Here is a 19,331-nt window from a genome sequence, read left to right on the forward strand (position 1 = left end):
GACTGGGAGAAAAGATAGATCTTACAGTATGTTCAGAAAGCAAAGGGGAAAGCAAGTTTTAGAGCCTATGGGGTCTTCACTGCAAGTGTCTTGCCATTAGCTCCTCTCCATGTAGAAAGCTAGATCTCCATCTTGAGCACTGCATCTGACCACCACTGCAATTTGTGTGATATGGGGAGAGATGCAATTTTTTAGGTCCTGGTAGAATATTTGTATTGCAGAAGTGCCTCGGAGCCCCAGTCAAGGACCAGGACCTCATTGTGTTAGCCACTGTACAAAGACAGAACAAAGATGGTGTCTGCTTAAAAGTAGCACCAATATATTTTTAGCACATTTTAACCATATACCCCTGAGCCTACTGGCACAGAATTGGGCAGTAATCTGCCTAAGACAAGCAGCTATATTGTAGGCAAGATTTACCCATTTTATAACATTACTGTCTAATTCAGAACAGTATTGTGAAGGTGTTGGGCAAATGCTGGCGATATGGATCCAAATCTTTGTCTTAAAAAAACATTCTTGGCAGTTCTAATTTACTGTAATGGAAAATGTAAAGGGAAAGATTAAATGTAGCCCAATTCAAGACATTATATGCTCTCTAGAATTCTTATATTACTAATTGAAATAAGAGTTTTGTTAGATCCAGAACTTTTTTTTGATTTGCACACCAAACCATAAGAAAACGGCTGACAAAAATAGTTCTTTAATAATAATACTGTGTGCTAACCAGCTGATTACAGACCAAAAGCTCAGGAGCTAGTTAAGTGGCAAATGCAGGGGTGGGGGAATAGATATTCTTTTAGGTTGATTTGTGTTTTTTTTTAATTACTTCAAGCAAAAATACTCATGCCATGATTCTCCAGTAACTTACTGTTTCTTGGTGGTAAGAAGCTTTTGAAGCAATCTTGTATAGTGAACTATTTTATTTTTAAATGGCTATTACATGTGTGATGCTGGTAAGCCAAGTACCACCTCTGGCAAAGACCTAGGCATCAGCTTATAAACTCGTAGCAGGAAGCCAGGCCCGTTCACTCGTGTATTGGTATATACATCAAAGCGATTGTTAAACGTGTAAGAGTGTATGTAGTGTTTAAACTTCATGAAAACTAATGGGATGTTATTAACATGGTTTTCACTTATTTGTATCCTGTTATAATGTAATAGCAAACATTTATATTGTATGCAACTAAATAACGCATCTAATGAGAAAGAAGCCTTGTGTAATGCAAATGAAGAACTTTAACAGGAAAGTGCTAATTCTCGAGCATTTGAAGGCCAGTGGACATTGCTCTCTGATCATCGCACACAAAGACTAAATGCATTCCTCTCTCTCCGCCATCAAAGAAAAAGCTTGCGTAGTCATTCTGTCAGCTTCTTTTCTATAAGAAAATGCTGTACGTATGAACATAAGGAAAAATTCTTCCTCTCTGGATTGTTTGGATTGTAATAGGACAGAATAACTGAATGAGAAGACTGAGATCCCCAGAGTTTTCTGGGTAGTGTTGAGAGACTTTTGGGAAACTGGCAGATTACTACATCTCTGCTCCATTTGAAAGTATAAAGTCTGACTCACTGGTACATACATTTTTACCTGCTTTAACCTCTCAATAACTCTCATTCCTTTTAGCTAGCTAATAAGTCATTAGTTAGTTTAGTATAGAATCGGCTGCCAACATTGTTTTTTGGTGTGAGATCTAGGATGGAAATTGACCTGCATTTGTAACTGGTCTCTTGAGACTGGGTGCAATCTGAATATTTTATGATTTTTTTGGTGTAAGTGACCATTTATCACATAGTCCAGCTTACCTGGGTGGCAAGATAGACTGGAGTGTCTAAGGGAACTGTCTGTGACTCCATGATAAGACTGATTTCACCAAGCCAGTAACAAACGTGAACTCCCGGATCACTATATCAATGTTCTTTAGTATGAAATCTTTTAAATCCAGTGCAAACAATGTTAAAGGACATCATTACATTGAACGCTACCTAGCCTTTTATCTGCTTCACCTGTGGTGCTAATAGTGAAGAGGATAATGGAGAAAATTGAAATGGTGTTTGGTAAAGATCCTGAAAACCTTCGTTAACTCTAACCCCCTCAATATTCCTATCTGTTGGTAGTTTTCAGTGCTGGCTGCTCAGGACAGGCAAAGCTCTTCCCAGTTGTATCCACAATATACAGGTCAAGGCACCAGATATTTAGAGCAAGGGTGCAGGGACAGGCTGGAGAGAGAAGAATGGAATCAAAGTAAGAAAGGGAACTGGATTGTGGAGAAAACAGGACTATCATGTTTCTTTCCTGGGTTTAGAAGGATGAGTCCTCGGTGTGTCCTTTGGACCCCAGATTCAGCAATGCACTGAGCCCCATTAAAGTGGATGGGACTTAAGTATGTTGTTAGGTACTTTTGCTTGTGTATGTTTCAGAGGGGACTCTCCTGCACAAGCATTTCGGCAAGGTAAACTTAATTTGTAGACGTCTTGGGGAATGTATTGTCAGTAGGTTGTCCAGATCGGACAAGATAATGAGTATCATCTATGGTTTCCCAGTTGATCCACGTGGCAAGTGCATAACCTTTGGGACTTCATGACCTTGGTGCTATATACAAGGCTTTGGGAGTAGAAACGAAAGTGTGCTGGGGAGGAAAACATGAATGAAATAATAGGTTAGAATAGTGCGATATTGAAGGAACTAATACTGAGGAATAAGAAACAGAAGATAGTCAGCAAAAGTCTTGAGAAAGGAAACATGAGGTCTGTGGGCATAAATTTAAGTTAAAAAAGTTGATCTAAATGAACCTATTCTGAAAAGATTAAAAGAAATACCAGGATATTGAAGGAGAACAAGTAGATTTCTTTTAATTTAGTTTGTGGCAGTAAGGCTATGACAATACCAACACAAGAGCAGTGTTTACATACAGTTTTATCGTGGGGTTTCCCAGTCATAGAAAACTCTGACTGAGAAAGATGGGCAGATTTACTTAAGTTTTGTGTGATAGGGCATCTGAGTTTTTTTTCTGTGTCTACCTTGGATCCTCTGTACTGACTGCACATTAAGGAGACTCCTGCAAAAGCAGCTATTCCTCTTGGTGACTAATTGGAAAAACATCTTACTATATGAAAGGTTTGCTAGAAGCCATAGATAAACAAGCTGGTCTGCAGGATGAACAGAAAAGCCATTCAGTAGTGACAAACTTGGGGCTGTTTCAGCGAGGCAGATTTTGGCAAAGTAGTAATAAAGTCCATGTGGAATGAAAAGTGTGTTATTAATCTAGTTAGGTGGGACAGAATAACATTTTTGAACTAGGACTGTGCTTAAACTTGGTTTTAAAGGCTATTATCCTTTCTGGAGATGAAGATTTTCTGATTACAAGCATAATTGGAAGTCGGAGACTCTGGGTTCAGTCCCTGGCTTTGTCCCAGACATGCTGTGTGAACTTAAATTAGTTACTTTGCTTTGGTATCCCTTAGCTTCCCCATTTATAATAGGGATGATAGTGCCCAAATTCACAGGAGTTGTGAGTTAACTCATTCACGTTTCCAAAACTCCTGGAAAGACTCAAATAAAAAAGCAGATTAAATGAATAGCATTCATTGTCAAAATGCTCATTGCTTTTGTTAAGAATAGAAAAAAAATGGTGTGCTTATTTTGTAATGTGCATTAGGCCTGTTTGTAATTAAAACCTGTTTATTATATATTCTCAGTCACTGCTTTCCAAAACATATTTGGCACATGTTAGATATTGATCCATTACTCATGCTTACTATTAATGCATATTGGTATCTGTGAATGAATACTGAAAATCCAGCTGAATATTACTGCTTCCAGTAACACATCAACTGAGGAGTCTCAAACTTAACAGTGCAGTTTTGTGAGTGCTTGGCAATTCTGAAAATCAGGCCAACATTAATTTTTGCAAAATATTACCCAAGGGGAAAATTTATGCTTAAATATTAGGCTTAAACTAAGTAATTCTTATTTTCTTGTGAACTTTCACAGATTTTGATTTTCACTGATATAAAACTTACTTAAGCTATATTATACCATACAAGTTTTCCTTCTACTGTGAAATAACTGGATAAATTAGGTTAATAGCCTACTACAGACAGCATGGCTGGTTTTTTTGCTCCTCTTTCTTAAACTTGTACTTTGTGGCCACATTAAACTTCTAATAAAATAGTTCTGGACCAAGCCAAAAAGAATGGTTTAGCAAGGGAGAACTGAAGTGGATAGTCAAAAGTAAAAATGTAGTTGCATTGGACCCGTTGCATTGCTGATTTTGGCCTTTGCCATCAGATCCTTGCTTCCTGTTTACAGAACTCTTGAAATCTCCGCAGAACCTTGAGAATTCTTCCAATTAGGGAATGCCTGGCTTAGACACTTGGAGCTGTTTAAACAGCAGGTGATGTGCTTCCCTCATCTCTTTGTTTAGAGCCAAAATATTATGGATAACACACAATTTCTGATTGAGTAGGAGGTGAGGAAATTAAATTTAAACTTTTGTAAATGGAATGGGTTTAATGTAATAAATAGAAGAGCAGTAGATTGGTATACAGAATAAGTATGATGTTCTATAAACACAAATATCTTTCATACAAAACAGTGGATTTTGTTACTCATCCATTCCTTTCAAATGTGGCCAAGTTTGAGGAATGCAGACTTGAGAGTAAACGTTTGTGCCATCTCACAGGCAGGAGATTCACACTGTCCACATGGAAATATTATGAATTGTAGTTTAGAGTTTCTTATGAAGTATTAAAGAAAACCCTTCAAAAACTATAAACAGAATCTGATGCTTTTGAGTCCTAGGAGGCAAAAATATTTTCAAATTTTTATTGCCTAGGTTGCTGTATTAATGTATTTTAGGGTACAGTTTGTACATGAAATAACTGATCTGCTCTTGTTAATTATCATTGGAAAACATTTATGTATCATTTTGTATACACTTAACTATAACATGAAATAATTCAATGGAAAATAACTAAATAGGGGTGGGGTTATAGCTCAAGTTCACTAATAGTATCCATTATCTGAGACCTTGTGTAATCTGAATTCAGTCCAGGGAATAGAACAGAAATGGCATTAGCGGTGGTAATGGACAATCTCTTGATGTCAGAGGATGGTGGACAGACCTCTATTCTCATATTCGTGGACCTCTCTCTAGCATTTGTTCATGATACTTCTGTCCCATCTGAGGGCAGTTGCCGAGGTCAAGGGAAAGGCAGTGAAATTGTTTGAGATCTTCCTGGAGGGATGCCCCTAAAGAGTTTGGATGGGGAACTGCAAGTGAGATGGCATCTGGTGGCAAAGGTGCAGAATCTCACAGGATCAATTCTCTTTTAGCTCTTCTTCAATACTTACCTTCAACCACTGGCAGAAATGGTGAGAGACCGTGAACCCAAGTGTCAAGATAATGTGTAAGTCTACCTAATCTTCGCACTATGACAGTATCATTAGACCAGATTTGCCAATTGCCAGTCTGAGATTAGTTTATGAATGAATACTATCCAGCTGAAGTTGAACCCTCGGAAACTGGAGATCATGCTTATTGGAGAAGGAAAACACGTTGAGGACTGAATGCTCCTGAATTCTTTAAGTACACCAAGCTCTTGCAGACTAGCTTCTGCAAGTAAAACATTCTACCTTCTACGGCTGTCTGTCTAATAGCCCCTACTCTGGTGGATGATGCCTTGACTTCAGTTGTTGCATTCCTTTGTTACTCCTGACTTGACTACACCAAAACATTCTACCCCGCTTATGAAAACAGCAGCTATTTGGAAACCTCAACTAATACATAATACAGCTGCATGCTTCAAATCTGTCCTCTGTGGTCTCTGCTGGCTTTCCATACAGTATCACATCAAATTCAAGATCTTGGTCTCTATCTTCAAGGTATTTTATGATTTGGGCTCAGAATATTTAAAATCCTCTAAAGTGCTGGGATCAAGATCATGATTGAGAACACCATTTCTCAGGTACAAAGTAATGGCTTGTATGGTAAGGGTAAGACTCCCAGGATTTAAGAATGTTAATTTCAACACCTTCTGTTCCAAATCCAAGGAGTATTCTATTGACCTTCCTTTCACTAGTGCTTTCACATTAATACCCTCATGTACAAGCCATCCTCTCCCTGGAGGGAGAGAAGGAAAACTGACTACTGATTACCCATTCCTGGCTGGCCAAGTTTTGAAATCTAATTTCCTGATTTAGAATGTTAAACATGTAATGATACTGTTATTTCAGAGTTTTATAGACTGCAGAGAAAAATGTTTTAGAAAAATTGATCAATGTTGTCTACGTCACCAGTTATCAGGATTTCTTGGTTGGTTTGTGGGTTGTTTTTGTTTTTTGTTTTTTGTAATTGACATGAGTTACAGATGATCTTGTAACTCATGAATCATGGTGGAAAAATCCCATGAGTAATTTGAGAAATTATCTTCAGTTTAAAAAACAAAAATAATGAAGCTCCACATCAGTATATTCATTAAAATTGGCTACTTCCTAATCTTTTGATGGGAGGCTTTAGACACCCGTCTTAAATAGATTTTTAACATTTGTTTATAGTTTGTGTGTTTTTCACTCTAAGTGAAATATTTACCCCGTGAAGGGGCCAGCACAGGGTCTATGCACCACTCAAATCCCCATTAAGTCTAGTGACTGGTCTTCAGCAAGAGGAATTTCATCCTCTGTGCTTCCCACACTATCACTTCCATGAATATATAGGGATGTTTGCAAGCGCATAACTTAGGCATTACTCTTTGGCAGTGTAATTTATATTGCATATATCCTTTTAAAAAAAAGATGTCATGCTATTAACATTCTTATATACTCTCAAATACTAGATCATAACTGTTCTATAAAGTAAACATTTTGGGCGGGGAGTGGGGAGAACAAACAAGTTTTAGCAAACTGGTCTTCAGTGTCCTAATCGCATCTGTGTGGACCATCCTGTTGAAATCTCTCTTCTTGGCAATCATTTTGTGACTGTGCCCTGGACACCAGTACCAAATAATATTTAGCAAGGTAGACTGAAGATATAAACTTGAGCTATGAACACTAAATGTAATTGACTCACCTATAGTGCTAATGAAGATGTGTTGCTGATTGTTTATGGAGATTCAAGGTACAGTAAGCCTGGCTGTATTTTGATGTCTATAATGACATTTCAGTTGCTAAGATTGCACCTTCCTAAAGAGAACTTCAGGAGGATAGCTCAAAAAGCCAAGCAAACTCTGGCAGGAAAATCTGACGAGAGAACCTTGCAAACCCCACTCTCGGGAGAAGGGTTTAACATTTTTTGGAGCTCCCAGGATGGGAGCTCTCCTAATACCACACTGGTCATGGTGATTGATGGGGAACAGGTCCATGCTCAGATAACCACTGGACTGCCAGGGGACAAAGTTACACAGCATGGCCACTTCCTAGCTCTGCCATGGGGCCATCCCATCTCCCAGAACCTTTGCAGCATCCATGGTGGTCTGGAGGGGGAGAAAACTGCCATAGAGCCATTGCTGCCCCTTTCCCATGTGAGCAGGGGGAGATCCTACTGAGGAAAGGCTGTACCAGTCCTAGAGTGAGAGAAACCTACTACATGTTAACAGTAAACATACTCTACATATTTTAAGTATATATACGCTTTTAAAAATAAAGTTAAGATTGTTAACACTCCTTTGTGGAATAAAACTGGCTAAAAAGTTAATAGAAGCAATACAGACTAAAACATTTTGAACGTGTGCTCCAGGCGAAACTTTAGTTAACACCTTATTAAACTCTAATGGTTGATACAAGGGGTTGGACTAGATGAGCCAGGTGGTCCTTTCCAACCCTATCATGGTGGCTAGTGATTCTTTTTTAAAAAAGAGAATGGAAATGCTGTCTTCATTTTCTCCATGAAACTCATTAGTTGGCTTAAAGTCTTTGATTTTTGGAATTTGGAAGCCTATAAAAACCTAGTAAAAAGTACTTTGTTTTTAATAGCAACCTAAAAACACTAGCATCCATTTACATTATTAATATGTAAAGCAAAAGCTTAAAGTGAAGAGCCAGGGTCTGCCAGTACTTAATCCATGCATTGATAAGTTTGCTCTGAAAGCCCACAACCCACCTTATTTGCTGAGCTCTGTAGCTTACTGCCATGAAAATGAAACTGCCAAGGGGTCCTTTGAGAGCTTCCAGCCCAACTGGTAAAGAAGCTAACATCTCTCCTTTTCTTCAGCCCAGAATCTGATTAATACAGTTAACTGTAAAACTGGAAATCTGAAATTATAGTCAAGATCCTCCTTTGTCCTCATAGGTATTCGCCATCAAAACAGCATTGTTTAGTTATTTGTGTGTATGTCTCTGTTTTTTTTTTTTTTGTTTTTTTTTTTTAAATATCCCTCTAATGCAGAGATGGGCAACAGTGTTTACATTTGCACGGCCGCCCGCAGCTCCCAGAGGCTGCGGTTTGCCGTTCCCGGCCAATGGGAGCTGTGAAAGCGACGGCCAGCAAGTCACTGTGGCCTGCGCTGCTTCCCGCAGCTGCCATTGTCTGGGAACGATGAACTGTGGCCACTGGGAGCTGTGGGCGGCTATGCAAATGTAAACAAACTGTCTGGCAGCCCGCCAGCAGATTACCCTGACAGACTGCATGTGGCCCACAGGTTGCCCACCACCACTCTAATGTAATATATGTGGAGGTAGATACCATGTGTGTACATATCAAATATAAATAGAACCGTGAAAGCTTTAATAAAAAGCATTGTTACAACATTCATCATTTGCTTCAGACAATGAGCATACAGCTCCTTAAATGAAATTATCTCTCTTTAGAATCACTCACTGCTCTTGTGGGTTTTGTTAAGGTTTTTTTGCTGACACTGGAGAGCATTTTAAAAATACCTTTCGGTATGTGCTTTAGCAGGCCTTGCTTCTACTTCTGTATTAAAGGGTCTGTTTATGATTCTCCTAAATGAACACGTATTTTTAATGGCATGCACTATATTCAATTATATAAATGTCTTTAAAAATCTGGCATGTAAAGTCTCAAGCAGAGGACAAATTTTTGCTGCAGCTTCTTTAAAATCCAACTTATTTTAAATTGCTGTGGTAGTTTCAGTTACTTTGTTATCCTAAAATTTAGAGATCTGTGGATCCAGATACTTTCTTGTGTTTACACATTTAACAAATGAAGGTGCATGAAATCAAAACCTGACTCTCCATTTAGCGTGTATTCATATCAATTATCTTTATCAAAGATACCCTGTACAGCTTTAACACTAAATTTAATGTGATGCAAAGCATCAGCATAGACAGGGCAAATGACTTCATTTCAATTTGAGGTGTGCACAGGCTTAGTCCAGTGGCGTAGTAGAAAATGAACATCCTTGTGGACTAATGGCCCCTGAACCTTCTTTAGTAACCTAATGCAAACGTATTTAAAACTGGGAAATATTACTTTGTTTGCACTCCATCAGTACTGCTTAATAGTTTTGCCACTCAAGTGCTTATACCTTTCCATAGTAAACGTTTACATCCAAATTATCAAGACATAAAATGTTAATTACAATGACGCTAGTAGTGGTTCCTGTAGTATGGAGGACAGTAGATCTAAATACAATACACCTAATGGGGGACTGGCTAGTCCTTGGAGCTGGTAATACTAAATGGAACATTGCTTCTGCTGAATTTTACATATGCCTTAGAATGGATTTACCTATCAGCTATCACCCAATATCTGATCTTTAATGCTCTAAATAAAGAGTTGGCACCAAGCCTGGGTTTCTAATAGGCAGGTCCCCACCATCACCAAATACACCACAACAATTGGGCACTCTTTTTGTCAATCTCAGCAAAGACTAAGTTTTAAATGGACTTGGAAACTAAGGCTGAAGTCTGAGGCAAACCAGAAGGGTCAAGTCTCGTGTCCTTGCACTATTGTGTATCTGTTCGGTGGATCAAGCGCTGGGGGTTGTAATCTAACAGCCTCTCATAAGGATTAGATTCCCCTTAAAATTGGTCGGTTTTCTACAGGGTTTCAATTTACAGACAGAACTTGCTTGTCATGTAGTTTCTGAGAGGAAACCTGTCGGCTTGAGCCCTCTGATGCTCAGCCTTAGCCTGAATTCAATGGGAGCAGTGAGTCCTGAGCTGTGAAAATTGGGTCGCTTATTTTTTGGAGGCCATTATTAGATTAAACGAATAAGGCACACAAATATATGTAAGAAATCACTTCATAGCACTTCCCAAACCGTCAAATCGGAATAAAATGCTGAATTATTAAATTCTGAAGTTAGGTTAAGTTGGTGATAATGTCTATCATGATAAAATATAATTTATGTATCTGTTGCACAAAGCTACTGAAGAGCACCTTGTCTTTTCACAGCGATGGGTTGTTATATTTATCGGCTTGATTCATCAGGTTTATATCTTTGGATACTGTATGCAAAATTCTTCCTCCTTATGCCAACATAAACCTGTGTTGGTGTATGAGAGCAGAAGTTGGTTATGTTTGCAAACCAGTGGCCCAAACAGAGATTTGCATAGCATCCGCATCTTTCCACTGTAATAAAATACATTTTCAGGCAACCAGTATAGAATACATTTACTAAAGTCTTAATTTTATGTTAAGATATGTGCAAAGAGCCCAATGTGGATTAAGCAAAATCAGTGTGGGTACTATTAGGTCCTATCCTTTTAGTAACACACCATGGTGAATATAATATACAGGATAAAATTTCAGTAAAACACATTTCAAGTTTTCATGTCTTTTAAAACTTCTAAAAATAGCTGAACAAATATGAAAAATGCTCTGCCGAGTGTTCCTTTTAATTGCTGTTCATGTGTCCCTTAGCAGTCTGTACTCCTCTTTTCTCCCTAATGTCTTGCTCGCAACAGATGCTGTTTTTAGATCTAAGAGGATAAAATATGTTCTAAACTTTAAGTTCAGGAAGTGTTGAGGGCACTCAGCACTTTACAAAGTCAAGTCCCTTGTGCATAGCACGAACATGTGTAGGACTAAAATAGTTTCAAGATCCTCTTTATATCAGTGTTTTTAGATAGCTGACCCTGATGTGTGTGGTATCAAACCTATCTAGCATCCAACATAGCTTGACTAAGCAGATGGAACTCTTCATGTACACTGTCTTTATGGCTGTTCTAAAATACGTGCAACTCCTTTAGCACAGCTATAGTCATGTAGTAATATGAGTAAATAAGTGTACCTATCCAAAAAAGTTCTAAATACAGAAATATGAATTTATTCTTTCCTCTTTTTAATTAGATGAATAAGAAACATTCTCTACCTAAACAGTTTGCAGTAAAGATATGTTCTTCGATGGTCCCTATTGTATTCCCCTAAGAGCAGTGTTTCCCAAACTTGGGATGTCGCTTGTGTAGGGAAAGCCCCTGGTGGGCCAGGCCGGTTTGTTTACCTGCCGCGTCCACAGGTCCGTCCGATCGCGGCTCCCACTGGCCGTGGTTTGCTGCCCCAGGCCAGTGGGAGCTGCTGGAAGCGGCAGCCAGTATGTCCCTCAGCCTGCGCTGCTTCCAGCAGCTCCCATTGACCTGGAGCAGTGAACTGTGGCCAGTGGGAGCCGCGATCGGACGGACCTGAGGACGCGGCAGGTAAAGAAACCGGCCCGGCTTGCCAGGGGCTTTCCCTACACAAGTGGCGTCCCAAGTTTGGAAAGCACTGCCTAAGACCTATACCCTTCACCATGCATCCGGAGCCAGAGGCTTTGAAAGTAGTAATGTCCCTTGGTCCACCTCAGGGGTTCATCCAAGGCAAAGGGTGGGCTGCACCAGCCGCGCCCTCAGTTTCACCGCGTGGTCCAAGTCAGAGCCTCTACCGCTCTCTCGTCTCTTGTAATGCATTTTCTAAAACACAAAAAAGACTGTTTTATTCTTGTATATAGCTAGTATTTTGTTATTTTTGTAGTAGTTTTAGTGTTAGTAGTAGTCGTTTTTAGGATTTAAGGACGTTGGGATGCTATTTTGCTGGTCTCTCTTTCCCCTCCCCCCCAGCACCCATGATTGGACACTGGATTATGCCAAAGATGCCAGGGTTCAAGATCTGCACTTCCTGCCCTTGCTTATTCCCAGTCAGCAACGATCACCAACACTGCCTTCACTACTTGGGGAAACACTACCATGGGGGGGAAAAGACACATTTTTGTGTGATGCATACTGCATTAAGGGTCCAAATTCTGCCAGGCACTGAGCGTCTCCTAGTATGTTACTGAACTTTCAACTCCCATTTTAGTTAGTGGTTGAGGATGCTACGTCCGTTGCAGGATCAGGATCAATGAGCTAAACTCTACCCTCAAATATGCATGTGGAACTTTTATTTAAGATAATGTGCTCACATGCATCTAACAGCAGAATTTGACTCTAATTATGTTACTCATGTTTTGACATTTCAGTGTTCAATATCTTGGCAGTGCTACGTAAAAATGAATTTGTTTTTTGTTAACTGACTTTTGTTCACTTGTGTGAATCCTACTGATGTCTAGACCCCTTATGCTGAAAGGTGAAGTTATTTTGACACTGGAAATTTTGGAAGTCCAATGTTAACGAGAAAGCAGTTTCTCTTTATCTACTATGGTAATTTAAAGACACATACACTATCTAAATATTAGACATTTAAAAAAATATAGCCCATTATTTTTCTAAAATTCAATCCTAGACTCTAAATTTTTTTTGCAAGCACATCTATTTGAATGTGCAAAAAACAGACATCCAAATACTTTGTTTGCAGTGCAAACGTGGGGCTTTACCTGGTGCATTTGTAAAGACTATTCAGAAATTTACTGTATGCAGTAAAGCTGTCTTCCACCATTGATCCACAATATAGGAACTTCAAAAATAAAATAAGGAAACTCGGATATGTTGTTTTATATGGAATGACTTGTCATTACAACACCAGACACCAGCTGTTCGTTAATTGTGATAGTGCTAGCATCAAGCCTGTCATCAGCAAATGCTACTTTCTGTAAGTAACATAAAAATGAGATGCATAGATAGTGCATTTGTAAAGGATTGCTGCATTTGTCATCAGATTAAAGTCACTTGGCCTTCAGCTTTATATTTTACATCACCACCCAGTGTGCTATAATCATGTGGAACTGGACTGCCTACTGCGTTCCATTGAATTATAACATAACGTTTTGAACTACTCTAGTTAACAGGAGTTTCAGTGTTTTCATTTTAACAACAACGAAAAAATTCAGAATTTCACATCTGCAGGGCAATAGCAGGAAAATATTCCTTTCAAAATGTTTTGTCTTACAGTGCCATTTTTCAGTTTAGCATTTTCCCATTAAGTGCACATACTGCATAACTGGGCTTTTTGCTGGAATAGTTCAGAGACCTCCGCCTGCTTAGTACTATGGCAGACGCACCATTAAAAAGCCTTTTAACCTTTTACTAAAGATACTGTGACAAAGTTCTGTCCTTGACTCCGTGGGTCCTGCGTTTCCTGATGGATTTTGCTAGCCTCAGAGGCTCACTGTGACCCTCCACATAGCCCTTCTCTCTCTAGAGGCAAGGGTCACAGTCTACTGAGCCATTTTCATCATAAGCTGGCTAGGGAGGTGAGGAGAAACAACGCTCCCTCACACAGTCTCTGTTGTCTCCCAGTATCTGTGATTAATCAGGGAGGGGAGGGGGGAGCCCGGGCCCGCCCTCTACTCCGGGCTCCAGCCCAGGGACCCTAAATTTAGCAGCTCTGGAAGCTGACTTTTTGGAAATAGGGCGTGTACAATTCCCTGGGCTACTTCCCCACAGCAGCCCCCACTCAATATCTTCTTCACAATTACCTCAGAGCCTCCTTCCTTGCACCTGATATGGATTCGTACTACTTCGTACCTCCAACAGCACAGCTCCCTCCTATAGCTCCTGACACCCGCCCTGCACTGACTAACTTGGGAGGCTTTTAACTAGTTCCAGCCAGTCCTTGATTGGCTTCTGGTGTCTCAATCAATCTAGCTGTCTCTTCTGCCTTCTAGAAGGATCCTAATTGGCCCCAGGTGTCTTGATTAACCTGGAGCAACTGCCATTTGGTTACCATTTTACCAGGGATTTGTTTAGCCTGGGGCTAACATACCTGTTCCTCATTACTTTACTGTAGCCATCTGGCCTTGCCCCATCACAATACAGAAACACAAACACTTGAAATGTAAAGTAAGGCTTTCATTTTAACAACATCCACCACATTCTTATGCAGGCAGCTTCACATCCAACTTTAGAGCCTTCTTGCTCAGCACAGGTACCCAATACTTCCACCTTGGCTAGGAATGCCCCTGCAGACATTGTGGTGTCCCTGCCAAGGACATTGTCAAAGGGAAGACACCAATCCCCCTCTCCAGTGCCAACGAAATAGCACATTCCTCAAAGGCGGGAAGATTGAGATCTCCAAGTACCATCTACTAGCAGAGCATAGGATATGGAAAGTAGGGTGTCAGTGTGGATCCCTGGTACCAACCTTTGCTTCTTCCCTCCGGGCCTTCAAGACTGTCCCCTGCTGAGATGCCAACATCCTCGGTGCAGCAACTGCTGGATTGTGGTAGCCACTTGGTGCTGACGGCTCCTGAAGCTTCTACAGCTTTCCTGGCTCAAGTACCTATAAGGGACATTTGTAAAGCTGCAACATGGTCATCAGTGCATACTTTTACAAGTCACTATGCTATATCTCGGCAATCCAGAGATTATGCAAAATTTGGATGAGTAGTTCTACAATCGCTGTTAAGATAAACTCTGAAACCCACCTTCCTGCGGACTGAACTGCTTGTGAGTCACCTGAAGTGGAATGCACAAGTGTAATCTCTCAAAGAAAAAATGGTTACTAACCCATTCTGTAACTGTTGTTCAAGATGTGTTGCACATGTCCATTCCACGACCCACTGTCCTTTCAATAATAATAATAGGTATATCTCCATATATTATATTATTATCTCATAGAACTGGAAGGGACCCCGAAAGGTCATCGAGTCCAGCCCCCTGCCTGCACTAGCAGGACCAAGTACTGATTTTGCCCCAGATCCTTCTATGTCGGAGTCTCTAGCCAGTAAGAAGAAACTAAGGAGGGCTGGAGGCAGCTCTGCCGGTTATACCACTGGACTGCAGCACAAGAGTGCTAAAAGTGCATGCACCGTCCCGACAGGTGGCTCTAAGGGAAAAATATTTGTCTCTGGTGCACTGGGCACACACTTGAAGTGGAATGGACATGTGCAACATATCTCAAAGAAAAGTTACAGAACACATTAGTAACCATTTTTCTAAGGTGTCTTTCAGTTCTTGTGTTGATGCTTATAAGGCAGAATATTCTCAGTAAGGCAGATACTGGCAGCCTATTCAGGGAAACAATCAAACTGACTATACACGAAGTGCTGTAAAATGCATAAAGTAAACAAACTGGAAAAATGGCAAAAATCTCCCCAACTTTATTCAGATATGAAAATCTTCAGTATTGCTTCTAAATATCAAAGTGCCACAATGTTCAGACACTTGATTTTCAGTTTGACAGTCTCTCTCCAATGGTAATTTGTTACTCAACTCTGACAATAAACTGTGGTTCCGTTTTTAATTCCCTTGATGTGAGAATAAATGGATATAGACTCATAAAACTAATATTTTCAGATCCTTTACCTTAAATATAGACTCTTGTAATATATTTTGCCTTATTTTTGTTTAAGATGCTGGTAAGCATGACGTTATAAAATGACTACTTTTCTTTAGCTTGATGCACTAAGGCAGTGGTCCCCAAACTTTTTACCTTGTGCCCCGCAGATCCTGCCAGTGGGCGTGGATCCCTAGTCACGGATCCCGTTGGCAGGCACGGCGCCATCGGCCGGGACCAGGAGTGGAACTGGGTGGCGCTCCCTCCCTGCCTTCCCCCCCTGGGGGGCTAGTCCAGGCCCTTCTGCGCTCCCCCCCCCCACAAATGTTCCTTCATAGAGGGCCGCAGCCCACAGTTTGGGGACCTCTACCCTAAGGTGTTTAAAGATAAAAGTATAAAACCAAAATAGAGCAAAATACCACAAATATGTATGGTACACAAATGCCCTCAGGGCTAATATCTGATCTCAGACACTCTAATATCAATCTAGAGTAACTCCCTTGGAATCAAGGAAGTTGCTCTACATTCACATTGGTGTAACTGATACCAGAAACAAACCTTGATAACTAGACTTATGTCATTCTATACACATAGGCATAGATTTTTGAACACATTTTAGGGCCCAGTTCTGCCATCTGATCTGCCTAGTGTAGACCCCTACGTCCGCTTGTCACATCTTAGACTTCAGTGGGACTGCATAGGCATAAGCGCCTGCCCACATTAATCCAATGACAGGTTTGAGACTTGACTTTTTACATGTCATATAGGATAGCAAATTGTGCTAGAAATACTGAAAATTTTAGGAAGTGGTGGACACTAGCCTTAAACCCAAATATATTGATTATATTATATTTTATATTATATTATATTATAATTGATTTTATTATATTATCAACTAATTATGTTTAGTTAGCATTTGGGGAGATGGAGAAGATGGTAACTTTTGGGGTTAGGTACTATCTATGAGTTTGCACAATACCTATCATATTTGAGCCCCAATTCTGAATGGGACTGTAGGTGCTACCTCAGTGTGAATCAGTGGTGAAACTAAGGGCCTGTCTGTACGGTGGGGTAATGTCCCCTATGGGGGTGATTTCTAAAGTGCAATAAAGTGTTATGCATTAATTGGTCAGTGTAAACCTGGCTCGGTGCACACTTAAGGTTCCCTAACATGCTTTAGCATCGTGCTGTTTCAAACAGCACTACGTTAAAGCATACTCCCTGTGGACTCCTCTGGGCAGGGATGAAAGTTGGCAGAGTTAAGGCAGTGTAGTATAAGTGTCACTTTAACACTGTTTCTCTCAGCTTTCTATCACTTGTGTCTCGTATTGTAACCATAACACTTTCTTGTAAGGGGACCTAAATTCCACCTTTCTTGGTTTCCCAGCACAGCTTTCATATTCTGGAAGGTACCATCGAGTGCTTGCAACCTTAATTGTGTGTTATTGACGCTTTGTGGGTGGGGGGAGGAACGGATTATTAGTAGCATAGGAAAAATCATAAATTAGAATAAACTTATCATTTAGTGCTTATGGTGACTTAAATCAAAAATTCCCTCACTTCTTGGAGTAAATGTAGTTTGATCAAACATCAATTTGGTTTCATCTGTTTGGTTTCCTCAGGTGTGATAATCCTCCTTAAGTCACAGTACCCTACATAAAGAAGAACAGGAGTACTTGTGGCACCTTAGAGACTAACAAATTTATTAGAGCATAAGCTTTCGTGGACTACAGCCCACTTCTTCGGATGCATATAGAATGGAACATATATTGAGGAGATATATATACACACATACAGAGAGCATAAACAGGTGGGAGTTGTCTTACCAACTCTGAGAGGCCAATTAATTAAGAGAAAAAAAACTTTTGAAGTGATAATCAAGCTAGCCGAGTACAGACAGTTTGATAATAAGTGTGAGAGTACTTACAAGGGGAGATAGAGTCAATGTTTGTAGTACCCTACATGTCACCAACTTGAGATGGACCCTGCCTCAACTGGAATTGATGGCAAAACTTTAGTTTCATGGGGAATACAATTGGGCCTCTGAGATCTGATACTAAAGTCTGAGCACCTGCAACTTCCACTGAAATTGAAATATTCAAGTCACCCACAGAATTTCATTACTAGAAATATTTGTGTTAAACGCTGTATCTTATTACACCTCTACCCCGGTATAACGCTGTCCTCGGGAGCCAAAAAATCTTACCGCGTTATAGGTGAAACCGTGTTATATCGAACTTGCTTTGATCCGCCGGAGTGCACAGCCCTGCCACCCCTCCTCCCATCCCCCCACCCCGGAGCACTGCTTTACCGCGTTATAACCGAATTTGTGTTATATTGGGTCGCGTTATATCGGGGTAGAGGTGTATTTGTTTGAAATATATTCTGAGGTAGTAAATCAAAGTTTTGTAGTTGTGCACCAGATAGCCAAGGAAGAGGATACTAAACGACCTTGAAGATCTGATCAAAGCTTGTAGGTGTTTTTATATATGTTCTTATCCTTTAATTTGGTTGTATTTCCATTCTGAAGAAAATAATGAATATTCAACCCTTTGTGCTAAACCTGCCTTGGCGTTTCAATGTTACTTTTACCACGTAGACAATGTGGGAGTCTAGGTCTTCCTGACCCATCAAGTGAGTACAACATTTACCCATGAGAAATAATGGCAATTCTCAATAGAGAAATGAAATTGACATTTATATAGAAATATTATCATGACTTGGCTCTTCCACTCTAGGTGACAAGTTTAAAGTGGGGGGGTAGGCAAATTTAAAAAAACATCCTTTTGCAAGTAACAACTCTTTCCCTACCTCCCACTTCTACCCTAGGTTCACCTTTCCTAGCCAATGAAGATGGTGTACTCGGTGGAGTGATAGTTCTTCGATCTTGCAGGTGTTCTGCAGAGCCTGACTCTCTACAAGAAAAGCAGACTCTACTAGGTAAGAAGATTTTTGTACAGTTTTATTGCGAACAGGAGGTGCTAAACTCACGAACCAAGCAAGGGCTGGAATAAAAATCATGTGTACTACCACCAATTGAAACCCATAAATAGGGATATTTGGCATAAAAGAGAAGCATTTGTCATTGAAATACAGGAATGCTCTGGGGGAGGGACAGAGTGAAAGTTGTAAATATTTTTTGTTTTGAAAAGTATGGGTGAGACCATGCCTCTTAAATTGCCATTTGTGAACTTAAATGTGATCCGTATTGGTCTATGGAGCCAGAGTCCTTTTTAGTGAGAGTGTAGATAACAGTAGTAATATTTTCATTTTAGTTGCTTGGATTCTTTTAAAAAAATATTTTTAAAACACTTTCTCCAAAAAAGAGCATCACATTTCTGGTAAAGAAAGACGCATGCACATACATCCTGCTCTTAAAGCTGCTCAGTGCATTGCATGCCAAAATGTGCTATGTACGAATGTTTACCTCTTTTTTTTCTCAGAGACCAAAATGTGTATGATGGTTTGGAACATGGACTTGAAATTTGGCAGGGTCACCAGACTCCTAGGGTCAGAAATTCCTTTTGCTGCCCCCATGAAAATCCATCCAGATAAGCCACAGCACTGACATTTGCATGTGCACAGTAGGATTTGACATGTTTGCTCCTGAAATGCCTAATTATTCAGTCTACACTGTGGACTTCAGCCCCCTGCTTTGCCTCCAAACAGATGTCACACAGACAAAATGAGTCATTCTCTTCTTCCTGCTACTACTGTATTTCTCCCATCAAAATACTCTTT

The 19,331-nt window shown here is 40.1% G+C and overlaps 1 protein-coding gene across 15 annotated transcripts in view; it reads left to right on the top strand.

Annotated features, from left to right (window-relative positions):
• Positions 1–19,331, top strand: part of TASP1 (taspase 1) — a 154,556-nt gene that overhangs the window by 100,244 nt on the left and 34,981 nt on the right. For all 15 annotated transcript variants that reach the window (XM_065590819.1, XM_065590823.1, XM_065590825.1 and 12 more), the window contains one exon: positions 18,420–18,530. In XM_065590819.1, the coding sequence (XP_065446891.1) occupies positions 18,420–18,530 (111 nt within the window). The remainder of the gene's footprint in view (positions 1–18,419; positions 18,531–19,331) is intronic.

The sequence above is a fragment of the Chrysemys picta genome, chromosome 3 (genome assembly GCF_011386835.1).
Source record: "Chrysemys picta bellii isolate R12L10 chromosome 3, ASM1138683v2, whole genome shotgun sequence".
NCBI lineage: Eukaryota > Metazoa > Chordata > Testudines > Emydidae > Chrysemys > Chrysemys picta.